This window comes from Camarhynchus parvulus, chromosome 5 (assembly GCF_901933205.1).
Source record: "Camarhynchus parvulus chromosome 5, STF_HiC, whole genome shotgun sequence".
NCBI classification, from domain to species: Eukaryota; Metazoa; Chordata; class Aves; order Passeriformes; family Thraupidae; genus Camarhynchus; species Camarhynchus parvulus.
This window is the reverse complement of record NC_044575.1, coordinates 28,319,621-28,332,991: the sequence shown is the minus strand read 5'-3', so window position 1 is coordinate 28,332,991 and position 13,371 is coordinate 28,319,621. Positions and strand designations below refer to the sequence as shown.

General features: G+C 37.0%; 1 protein-coding gene across 2 annotated transcripts in view; it reads right to left on the bottom strand.

The window, feature by feature from the left end:
• DCAF5 (DDB1 and CUL4 associated factor 5) overlaps nucleotides 1-13,371 on the bottom strand; it is a 67,584-nt gene that overhangs the window by 48,015 nt on the left and 6,198 nt on the right. For both annotated transcript variants that reach the window (XM_030949293.1, XM_030949294.1), the window contains exons 2-5: nucleotides 9,812-9,955; nucleotides 5,570-5,606; nucleotides 3,080-3,219; nucleotides 868-997 (exon numbers count right to left, since the gene is read on the bottom strand). In XM_030949293.1, coding sequence (XP_030805153.1) covers nucleotides 868-997; nucleotides 3,080-3,219; nucleotides 5,570-5,606; nucleotides 9,812-9,955 — 451 coding nt within the window. The remainder of the gene's footprint in view (nucleotides 1-867; nucleotides 998-3,079; nucleotides 3,220-5,569; nucleotides 5,607-9,811; nucleotides 9,956-13,371) is intronic.

Genomic DNA, 13,371 nt, shown 5'->3' with positions numbered 1-13,371 from the left:
TTTAGAGCCATTTTCTTATCCCAAGCCAAGCATACACCCTTCTCACTGTGTTTTGGACACATCTCTGATCAAGCAAAGGAAGAGAGCTAATGGTTGTCCCAGAAAAATGGTAGCTGAAAGCAGACTTAACACCTGCATTCATTTATGTTACAGCTGGCATGCAGCCACACTTAACCCACCACAGATTTTTATGATGGAAAAATGAACATTCACAATCTGAAAGACAAAAAAAGCTTAATCTCTCATGCATGCCAAAGTCTGGTACCAGACATTGTATACATCCACTTTAGAACCCAGTCTAACCATATTTCAAACTGCAACCTGATTCTCTTAATTTGTTTTTAACTCTGTGCAAATCTGGAAGCACATTAGACAGCCAAATGATTATACAGATGTCTGTATCACTCAGGAAGCCATGTTAAACTCATAAGCACTGAGTAAAAAGCTGTCTTGACCACACTCTCTAGTCAGCCAATAAAAACTGAGCTGGGCAGGAAAAATAAACTGTAAACCAGGCAGTGCCCACCACAGCTTCTTCCAGTAGTACCAAGACAGTTCTAAACATAGTGATGAGAACTTGACAGAGCAATCCAAGCTAATCTGCAGTGGTGAGGCCAGGTAGGTTTTGGAGCCTTGACTTACCTTAAAACTGAAGATCTAGCCCCATTTTAAATCAAATTAGATCATAAGTATGAGGAAGAATATTAATTATGCAAAATAATTTATTAACAACACTATTAACTTTGTTCTGCATCTTTTCTTACTAACATATATACTGACTTAAATTAAAAAAAAAAAAAGCAGCATGCCATCACCTCCCAAGGGAAAGAAATAACTCAGCATAAAACAGGGTCAGCCAGATCATACCTCTGAGGCTTACGAATATCCCAGAGTCCCACACCTTCCTTAGAGTTGGCAGTAGCCAGTAATCTGGGTTCTACTGGATTAAACATCACACTGTGAAAGGCTGATGGGTAGTGTGCCAAGCAGAAGGGCTCTGTTGAAAAAGTTGAAATTTCAGACATAAGAACAAACAATGCATTCAACTGTTCAATGCAAGGAGTTTGGCAGCTGAATATGGAAACAGCATAACAAGATCTGAAGATATGGAGACATGTTCAAACCAATTCTCAAGCTGACACATCCAAAGCAATATAAAACCTGAAGTTTTAAAATCCACCCACGTGTACATTAATTCTGTCTAAATATGGAAAAGGATACACACTGAATTTCAAGACATCATTTTCTTTATGGAAGGTTATCAGAGTTTAAAACTAGCTATTCAAAGATCAAATACTTAAATCTTTTTAATGTTCATGACCAAATGCTCATCTGATAATGACTATACATGGTGGAGCTTCTGAAATCTTCCTAGTAATATATGCCTGAGAGTTTCCATAGCCCCTGCTGATTACCCAAACCATAAATGTAGCAGCAATTGTTTCTAAGGGAGAATAATATTACAAGAAGTGAAATAAATTTGTATGAAACTCAGCTTAAAGCAAGCTGCTAACCCTGGGGAAAAGAAGCCTACCACCTCTTAAGTGCTGTACTAACAGACAAGAAGGGTGCTCCTCTTGCATAAAAAAATGTTAACAATTAGCTCTTGCTGTTCACACACAGAGTAGAAAACATGCTCATTCAGACTCTCCCTCTCATAAGACTGTTTGGGCTGCTACACTGCCTTATTTATTCCATCAAAATACGGTCTCCATGAAGGGTGGGGAAAAGCCTTGACTCTGTTACCTTCTCTCAGCTTCTGTGAGCTTTACAGCTTTAAGCACAGTCTAATTCTCTTCCTTGTTTATATCTTTTGTGGCATGCTGCCACTCTTTAAATCAACTAAGAAACCAGAATCAATCTCTATTTTGAGCCAGGGATTTGGCCAGGCTTTCTCATTCACTGTTTGCTTTGGTGCAATTCCTGCGTCGCTCACGTGCTAGGGAGACAGTTCTTGTCCCTGTCTGAGCCACCAGTGCAGCACCCTTAGCCCCACAAGCACCTCCAGAGCTATGTTTCTTTCCTCATTTCCCTCATTACCACATATGAAACATGGTTAAACAGGCAACCCTCTCAAATTCCCAATACCTTATGAAACCACTGCCTATCAAGCAAATGAGATAGAATTAACATTTACTTGTTCTGTACCCTCCTTCCATGCTCTATTACAAGTTTTTTCATCAGGCATCATCCTTCTTAGTGTTTCTTTAGCAGTGATGAAAATAAAGGTCTCTGACCACAGATGAAGCTCCATGATGTTATTAATTGTCATAAGTCAAAAGTAAAAACAAGAAAAGAAGCCAACTTTTGTTCTGCCAGTCTGCCCACAGGCTTTAGAAATTGCTGCTGGCCTGCCAGCAGCTCCAAATGAGATTTAACACCAAAACTGTCCTTCTATGTTTGCATCATCAAATCAGAATCCTGCTGGGACATAAAAGACTATGTTATTAAAATGGCAGCCCCCACTAAGAAGCAAAGGCCTACATCAGCTGAGTGTAGAGAGAAACATCAGATTGCCAAAGGGGCTGGGTTTTAAAATAAACTAAAACTTTAAACTAAAAATAAACACAAACTTTAAATTTGTGTATATTTCCTTAGTCAAATCATTCACTAATCAGTCACTAATTACTGATGCTTTCCTTCCTACCTTTATTATAAATAAATTGACACTACAGTTTTCTTCTAAGATATCAAAAGTTGCCTTTCAGCCTGTCAAAGAGAGATTACAGGAGCTAAACTAATGAGGCACTAAGTCATTTTAATGAAAAGTAGAGGGATTGCTTTTCTATTGTTCCTTACGCTCATTCACTATTGTAGCTCTTTTACACTGGAGTATGAACATGTTTCTGAAGGGAGCAGCTCAACACCATTTTTAATAAAAATTATAAGTACTCATTTAAGACAGTAACAGAACTGTAAGACTAGGGCTTGCCAGTCACTGGCCAAAAGAATTGTGCCTCACTTTCACCCTTCTCCAAGACTCACTGTATCGACTGTCCCAGATAAACATAACTTTTCTCTTCCTTGCCTTACCTGAATTCTTCCTAAATCAATTCTATTTTCCTTCTAGAGATCTTACCTCCATGGGAGGACTCTCGGATGTCCCAGATCAGGACCCGGCCGTCATCTGATGAGCTAGCAAAGATGTTGTCATTTACTGGGCTCACTGAAAGGCCATACACTGCATCCTCATGGGCAAACACATCCAAGGTCTCAGTGCTGGAAGTGACACAACATTGTCATTCTTTCTTCTTTTGCTATTGTTTTGTGAAGCAAAGTATTTACTGCTTTATCTACCTAGTAATACTTTGTCACAAAGTTTCTGTAATTTCATAAGAAGAGCCTTCTGTTTAATTAGAGTAAAAACCAAACAAAATACCATCTATAGTGACTTTATGCTATGAGGAAAAAAAAATCTCAAAATAAAACCCAAGCATTAAAAACTTCCTATACTGCAAGATGCTATGGAACACGATACATTAGATTTAAGTTTGGGAGGATGTGATAGGAAAGGGAAAGAAGCTTTGGGACCTCTGGAGAAATTTTTACTACTTAATGTAAAAAGGAAAACAAGACAGAAGTTCATTCTTTAATGCAGGTTTTTGTTTTGTCCAAAAGTTCAATCGAAGCTCACATAAGAGCAACATTCCAGACGGCTTTTTCAGTAAGTTTTCTTTGTTTTTCAGAATTGACCAGACCCTATATTTTTCCATGTAGAAAGAACAGCAAAAAAACAACAAAATAAAAATAATTCCCCCAAAAGTATATCTAGATTTCAGCTGTTTCACAGCTATAAAAAAAGAAAAAGCACATTGTCCATTCTTTTTCCAATGTTTCAGATCATCTAAAAAGCTGGAATAGTGGTATGGAGAGGTCAAAAACTGAAATACTAAATCAGAAGATTCTGGGACTGCTTTATTTCTTTTAAAAAGCCCCTTTATTTCTTTAGGGAAAAAACATTATATATACAAACCCTATATCTCATGGAAACAGCACCAAAGAGATCCCACATAAAATCAGCATTTTGCTCACATGGCAAATGATGTTCCTAGTGGCAGATCTACTAACTCTATCTCAGGGATCATTAATAAAAAAGAGGAAGAAAGCAGTAACAGAAAAAGCCATTTAAAGTTACAAAAAAGCAGTTGACAGATCAAGTGTTATCATGAAAAAGAGATTAACTTTACATAGAAACCAATCAGAATTTGGTCTGCTAAGGTTTCTTTTAAAAGATCATACAAAATAGCCTTTAAAGAAGGAATTCTGTATGGATTATAACTGGACTTAGCATATTAAAAAAAATGATAAAAATAGCACATTAAAAATATGCGCATATCAAAAAGACTTGTCAAAACATCTAAACAAGACACATCAGGAAAAATGTGTTATATAGAAAAGTAAAAATGACAAAGATCTTGCAGAATCTTAAAAAGTCAGAACACAATAAACACCAGTTCCTAAAACTGACATTTCCACATTTAATTAAAACAAGAAAAACAGAACACCAAACAAAAAATCTCTCCCAAAACCACACCCCCCCAAAAATACCAAACCAAACAAACCCAAAAACAACACAAAAAACCAAACCAAACCAAAACAAAAAAACCCCAAACATAAAAACCCCCAAACACTAAACAATGATATTCCTGAGAAACCATCAGAACAGAAGACAAAGTTACTTTTGCCCAGCTTGCATGTAAGATTTATGCAAGAAGCAGACATAAGGCATGATGGAAGGAAAATAAACACTGAACAATTCAATGCAAAGGGCTTTGGACAAACACAACAAGAAATAAGTCCATATTATGTTATTCAGCAAACTCAAAGAAATGTAAGGTTTTATAGCTCCATTCTTTCATGTATCTCTTCCTTCTTTTTCTTTATTTTTTTTTCAGTTCATGTTAAATCAATGGTCAACACTTAAATCTGTAGAAGTTACTAGTACAGACCAAAATTCTAAAGTTTTTTTACTTCAAAAGCTGGAAGCTCAGTAGGTACGATGTCTAGAGAAGTCCAATTCAATGTATTACACTACTGTATTAATTATACTTTGAATAACAGCCTAATCTTGATGTAGCACAACAAAGCCCAGTTCCCAACTGGTTTACAGTTTTGGTAGAAAGTAAGTGCCAAAAGCAATATTCTTCATGTTAGTGTGGAGAATCAGGCAGCTGCATCCAAAGTTTAAAAAGGAAGTTAGGTAGGCCAAGCACTAGCCATCTTAAACACAGGTCAGGTGAGTCTGTTGAAAAACAAGAAGTCTGTAGGTGCCAACAGTTGTTTATGTGCCAGAATAATCTACTCAGAGCCTACTGTGCCGTCTGCAGGAGAGCATATATATTTAATAAGCATTCTCTTTCCTGAGGTCAAGATAATACAGAACTCAAGTGCTTAAAAAGAAAATGGGGTGATAGGAAATACTCCATTCCAGTTACGAATTTAGATAAATAAAAAACAAATTTCAGTATTAAAACACAATTCTCCTAAACCTTTAATTTAAAACAGAAAATGCCTCCAGTGAGTTGATATTAAAGGAGTTCTTGAAGCATTGGAAACACAGTGTATTTACCTTTCAACATCATGGAGTATAACTTGTTCATCATTGCCTGAAAAGAGAAATATTAGCAATTAACACCATGTTCTAGTGGTTAAAAAGCATTATTGTGAAAAAACCCCAAACCACTTTTTAAAAAAACATTTACAATTTCAAAACCAATTTTGAAACAGAGAAGACCAGCTCAGTTGCTATTTGGTTACTTCCTGCTCAGTTATATGAAAGGTTCCATGTGATATTGCCAGTCACAACCAAATGCACCAACCTGTTTCATCTGCTACTGCTCAACAAATTTAAATATGCTACTTATCATTCTTTATCCAGTTTGAGCTTAAGTTTTGAGAGATTTGCAATAAAGACTATTACATAAAGTAGCAGAACGCTTTAAACTCTGATGAAAAAACATCTTTCTTCCTGCTTAAAGGATGCTCCATAAAAAGATTGTGAAAGGTGAAAAGAGATGCCACAAACGAAATACATGTGGCTCCCCGATCAAATATTGCCAGATAACACTCTCAGCCCTCGGGGTTTTGCAACCATTGAGAAGGCATGAATGTGGAAGCCAATGTAATTTTTTCTGTAACAAAACAAAAAAGCAAAACCAAGCAACAAAAAGCAAACCAAGTAACCAGACAATCATGTCGCTTTGATCACACCAATTGAATACAATGGAAACTAACCACATGTGCACAGGCTAAGACGGTCACAGCCACCAGGTAATTCCAATAGCTCATGCAGAATTTTTCAAGCTATAACAACAGATTTTTTTTTTTTAGTCTATGCACTGAATATTTCCTTACTTAAATTTGGCGCCTCCTCTTTAGAACTATTTAAGGACAAATACACTTTTATATTTAATTCAGGAAAAAAAACCCCATAACCTGAAAGCAAAGTCATATTTTTATGCTCTGTATATCTTTGTAGATGTGATGTAGAGTTCTGAAGCTTTCCTAACGCACACTAAAGACAGAGGTTCAGAAGGAGCAAGATTTCATGTTATGAACATTCTTAAATGTACAATTGACTCAGTTTTCATTTGTCCCATACATATTTCAGTTGTATTCTGTCTCAACAGAGAAATATGAGAAAGTTTCTCTTTGACTAGTGAGCTATGAGATTTTCTACAACCATTTCCCAGCTCCTAGTAAAATCATGCCAGTCTTGGATTACTCCAGTAGCTCATCTTTTCCATGGTACAATAAGCAAGTCATTTAAGTGAAGTGTCCTTTGGTCATTAATTGTATTTGGAACTGCCTATTATGTGTTATTATACACTGTTTATCCCTAGTAAAACTACTCTAGTGCCTACATATTTCACCAGTGGAAAACACAGCCCAGTTTCTCCAATGACAAAACTTCCTCCAGCAGATGCTCCTGGCTCTTCAGTCTCCATCCAGTATGAACAAAAGAATCATTCCAGTTGTTTGGTTTTAGGCATCCAGTCATCATGGGATCAAATTTCCCTTCCATCACAAGCTCCAAAATGGGAAAGAAAGAATGAGAGTGGAATATCCACTGTTCTGTGTGTGGGAGGAGAAAGTGGTGACAAAAGTCTAACAACAAACTGGATGCTTCTGGTAAGGATTCATCCCTGCAGAAAACACCACTGCTGCTCAACTCAGAGGGCGATTCCCACTTACACTGTTTTTACTTTAACACTGGAGAGTTCATTCTTCATTGAGACTAACTGGGTCGCAATTGTGTACACAACTGTGTCATTTATAATCTCTCTTGTTTTGATAACTGCAGTTATAACAATCAGGAAGACAGGAAGAATCTGCCATTCCCTTCAGTTAAACTTGTAAGAGTGAAATACCACAGAGCGCATAGAGAGTAGCAATTATGGTGGCTGAAACCCCATATCTACCATATAAGCACTAAAAAACCAAATTTCCTGTAGGTTAATTTCAGCTTTTCACATACCTAACATCAAGTGCAAATCAAAAAAAAGTCCATGCAGCTTACTAGGAAGGGATCTTGCATTTCAAATGCTGCTGTACTCTCAGTGTGTGTGGACAGAGAAGGGCAAAAATGTTCTCCAGAGATGAGAACTTTTTTGGGACAGTTTTTTCCTCCAGAGATTACATGCAAAACATTGTCCACTCAGTTCCTGCCTTCCATTTTTGTAAGGGCTACATGGGGTGCTTGCTCCTTCAAAGCAAAGAGCTCTGAAATTCCTTGGATACAATCCAATTTGTACTGAAGTGGAAAATCCCTTCTCCTCTATTATCAAGACTTGCTTTAGAGAAAAGTCATCAGATCCTAAGTCATTAATCATTGGCAGTCATTTATTTACCAAATAAATTGAGTTCCATGTCACTTGTTCTAGTTTACATATGCTAATTTTTAGTTTGGGGGAGTTTTTAAGTATTATTTTTTAAGTCTTCCAACTTCTATAATTTAAATACAACTCCAAACTCAGGTGTGGGTGGCTGTGTGACAACCAGTAGATCTTAGAACCCACAATTCTTTTAGACTTTTTAAGAATCTTCCAGAACATCATTGAGAGAATAAATATAGCTAGCCCCATTTTACCAGCAGAGATAAAACAGATGGTACATCTAGGCCATGCAGCAAAGTGACTCTTTACAAGGGATCCAAGAGTCAGACTCATAGCCCTTGCAGATGAGCTCACTGAATCTTGATGGAGGAACTGAAAGAGTTCCTGACTCCTCCAATGGAAATAATTTCTGCCAGAGGCACAGTGTTTTTATGCAAACTGAAGGAGGAAAAAGATATGAGAATGGCCAGTTTCTCTGTGCATCAGCTGCCACAGCTCATCTAACCTGGCATCTTAGCAAAAATCCACCATAATCAATTATATAAATCTTTAACTGCTGGTGTTAACTTCAGTAACAAGGTACAATCAAGACACTCTTCTGCCTTTCCTGTGAAAACAGCAGCCTCTGACAGCAAAGCCCAATGGACAGAGGGCTGAGTTAGACAAGAGAAAATACCACTCCAGCTGGTCAAGCAAGATTTGGCACACTTCATTCCTTGAATATTCATGTATGGTTCCATTTGTCTGAATTCAAACTAAAGTAAGAGACTCTGGCCCAAAATTCCCTGGAATCACTTGTGCAGATATATTCATTTGAAGACAGCATGTACTGCTATTTTTCTCATAAAACAAACAGCAGACCCCAGAATAAGAAGATAGGATCGCTATTTGACAGTCTAGGGATTTATTTCACCTAAGAAGTATAAATGGAATCATTTCATCCTTTAAATTTGACACCAGGTTAAGCTTTGTCATGCCTTTTTTTTCTAAGGGATATTATAATTTTAACACAACATTGAATGATGAGAAGCTTCCACCATTCACATGCACTCAGAATCAATCTCTAGCATTGATTTACAGTTCACAAATATTGGGTCAAAAAGGGAATGAAGGGCTTTGACCCAGGAGTCTCACAGTACCCTAAAGTAAGTCTAGCTGTATGTTAATGAACATACTGACAAAAGATACAAATTCTCACCTATTCTGTGACCATGTTAGATCATGGAAATGAAGTACAGCAGAAAATGGCACTCGACTGCATTGACACTTTTGTGCCTTTTTCTTCTCAATTCAATTTTCCTGCCTATCACAACACTTTAAAAATCAAGTGGTGAAATGGACCTAAATTACAGAAACTATTTCCCCAGAACAAATATATGTCCGCTTCCCTTACCTTAGTTTTCAGACCGAATTGTACTTTCTATTAAAAAGTAGATTTATATCAAAAAGAAATGAGAGCATCAAGGGTTATCAGAGCCCAATGTGCCAACAGCTCTAAAAGGCAGAGGCTTACTAGTAAGAACTGAAACGGGGTCTAAGAAAACATCAGCTGCCAATAGATGGCAATAGTCCTTCATGAGCCATCTAAGGGTGCATTGAAATCAGATAGTAGCAGAAAAGATTTTCAAGCATCAGGCTTGAGTGCCAGAGAGAATGCAAGGTCTGCTCTTAGTACAGTTAAGAGAGAGTAACAATGTTTTCCACAGTCTTTAGCACAAGTAGAGGCAGACTGAACCCAGGATTCTGATGATGGTTCGAGACAAGATGAGCTTACACCAGGGTTTGAAAAAAGGCATGACAAAATTGAAAATGTGCTAGCTAAAGGATTCCCTGTTCCCAAAAAAATTACAATTGCTGATTAAGAACACCTTCCAGATCTCATGTGGGGCAGGATCTCACTCACTCCCTCATGGCATCTACTCCAAGGCATTCACAATACATATTCATGTGAAATCGGGGTGCTCTTCCTTCCTTACCTCCAGAGAACACTTTCGTATTGCCACTGTTAAAAGCTAGGCAGAAGATGTTAGAGTGATGCTCCCCTTTTAGCTGAACTGGTTTGACTCTTGAGTGGATGGCTTCTTCCATATGCCAAAGCAAGACTCGGCGGTCATCCCCTCCTAAAAGAAATAAAGGAAATGTGCATTACTGCCTGAGCCATGTGTAAATTGATTATAGACAAATTATTTAACTCTGCAGTTATTCATAGAAAGCTTTGCTAAAACCTTTATTAGCATAAAAAATGTATGCCTTCTTGGATATATAGACACACATTTACATTAAGATGTCATGCAGTCAGGTATTCAATTAAAATTAATGACAACAGAGCAATCAGCAGGAAAAGTTTGAATTAAACAGTTGCCATTCTGCCAACACATAGTGACAACCTATAGCAACATGGAAACTCAGAAATTTACTGCTATGTAAAATTCCATGGCAAGCCGCAGATGAATTACATGCCAAATCCACATATGCTTCTACACCAACTCCTTGTTGCCAGCATTGCTTATGTTATTCATAAAACATGAACTTTTTCCCCCTTTCACTGGCAACTATATATCCTCCAGTAGTCTTTGCAACCCTTCATAGCATAGGTTGGCTCAGGACTGATAAAAGATAAGAAAATTTACTGAAGCATTCAGAAGTCTTCAGCACACACAGTTATGCCAGGTTTCTAGACATGTAAAGGTTAAGACAGATATTTCTGAGGTAAAATCCTGACAAAGAGAGTACCTGGAAAGGAAGTTCAAATCTCTTGCTTTACATCTTGCTATACTCTAATTGTTTGCCTACATGAAGTTCTCAGTTCAGAGCTCTAAGTGCTTCCTTCTCTGTATGGCAAACAGTTATATATAAAATAAATATTAGACTGTTTGTGCTTCAACTGTATTAAGTTATTATTTATTAGTAAAAGAAAAAAAATCAAGATACTATTGTACTGGTCAGCATTCTCAGCAGCAATTTTAAATACCTGCAAAATCTGAATAGGGTTTCTCCAAGCCAGACTCAAAATATTTTTGGTATCTGTCTTTAATAACAAATGAAAGAGAATGGCATCACAATTGAAAAGTGACACCAGAAACACGCTGATTACAGTTAAAACATTTTACTTATTCTTTGCACAAGCAAAAGCCTAAACTCAGAGCCTTTTGAGCTGCTATCCTGAGGACAAAGGCATCAAAAAGAAAAAAAAAAAAGAAACCAAAATTACTCGGCCTGCTGTTTACTTACAAAAAAGGTAAATGCATAAATAAATTTCATTACTACTGTTAATCAGATTTCTTAGAATTTTCACATCATATGTTGCTATTAAGAAATTTTCCTGTGGAACTGAGTTATGTCAAACATCCTCCAAGTAAACAGTCTCTCAGCCTTTGAGTCTCCTACCAGATTTTATGACACTTTGATAGACAGTACAGCAGCATGTTATGATTACCCATGCTCCATGAAATTGTGCATTCCTCCTCCTGATTTTGTACTTCACACATCAAACAAGAGTACACGATACAAAGATTTGTGATGCATTTGATAGCTACTAAAAACGAGTCAAATTTGATGGATCCAAAAATCTCACAGTAATTTATGGTCAACTAAACTGATGGAAACTTATACTCCTTTCTGTCTAGAAATAGGAGAGAAAGTTGTATTTACACCCTAGTGATTGCAGATGAGCTTACAATAAGGAGACACAGAAATGCATGACTGTTGAAACATATGACCGCAATATTCAAGTTAAGATTAAGAAGTAACTGTCACACTGAATGTAACTACTTCCCAAAGCTGCCAACCACCATGTCATAATGTTATCACTACCTGCAAAACAATTTAAGCAACATTTAACATAGGTGAACGCCAACATTTCTTCTATCAGACTTCATTTATTGCCTTCTGTAAAAGACATTTCAGGGCAAAACATAGTAACATACTGTTGTTATTTGTTGCTATAGCAAACCAATTTGCAAAACCACTGCAGAAAGTCTACACATCCTCCTACCTAACAGCACAGCCATCTAGGTGTCTCACTTTAGTAGTAAATTCATAATCATTTCCACCAACCACTGTCCAGATAAAAAAAATAATTAAGATATCTATATAAAACAAGCATTACTGTGGTTCCCAGCACACATACAGCATGGTAGGAGTAGGATAATTTGCAACCTATGCAGAAAAATGTTTGATAGTGTGAAAAGTTGGCACTACCTACTATTTTGTAAGTTCCTATACCTTAGTACCTGTTTGCCTTGGCAACTACTTTTCCTATTGAATTCAAATGTCTCCCTCTTCCCAGACATCCAGATTTCCATGAAACTTTGGTGGTGGCACATTCCATATCTTAGGAGCTTTTAAATGCTCTCCACACTCATGCAGTGCTGTCCCTCTCCATCTGTGTATTCTCTATGTATTGTCTTTGGGATCTTCTACACCTCCTCACTCCTCAGTTTTATTCCTCGCATATTCCACTGAGACATAAAAGTTTAGCAAAATAATAACATTACTGTGTTGAAAGTATGTTCCCTTCTAATTCCAATTTAGCTATTCTAGAAATACTTCTGACTCAAGGCCAGTTCCACCAGAAAGAAAAATTACCCAATGTGTTGGGCCACAGAGGATTTGTGGCAAACAAGACACTTCAGCAATCCCTACATCCTCACACAAGAGAACAATCTGTGTTAAGTCACAGGCAAATAATACCTAAGAAAAGGCAAGTCTCAAGCAACAGAAACCAGCAAATGCAATCTCCATCAACCAAACCTGACTCTTACCATAAGAGGGAAGAAAGGAGGGAGGTGCACATGTATGGGCAGGTATACAGGGAGAAAGTAAAAATGTGAATATATCGTTTTTAAACTCTGTAGAAAGGAACTATGATTCATCAGACACAAACTACATACATATTACACAACATAACTTACAAGTCTGAGAATTATAAGAAAGTTCAGGTTGGTAGCATTTGTTTTGTGCACTAGATTGGCAAATGCAGATTAATTAAAATGCTCTCAATTTATGGTGAATTTATTGTGCATGTACATCAACTCTACGACTGAAGTGGAAGCCACATTCTTAAAATAATATAGAGCATATAGCAACAACAACAGGTTTATCATATCTGGAACACCTGGATCTATGGCTTCATGTTCAAATACCTTAGCAAGATTCTGCATGTGGATTTTCTGGAAATTGAAGATCCACAGAGAATTTGTAATTTTTCAGTCCATGGTGTCAGAAACAGTAAGCTCAACATCTATAATGAGGAAATAGCTTCACTTTCAGCTTATTTTGTAGCTTCTGTTTGGGACTGTGTGACTGACAATGGTTTTAGGACTGTATGACCGACAATTTGAAAAGTAAAAGTTTGTGTGATCCAGCTAAGAACTACACAATGCCATTGTACAGTTATTTCTCAGAAAGGAACCACATTTAAAAATATTTAATGAGTCAAGTACTTTAGTGCTCATTACAGGAGCAGGGTCAAACCTGTAGAAACATTCAAAACCAGAGACACAGTAAGAGAAATCTACTCCTTTTAGACCCAGAA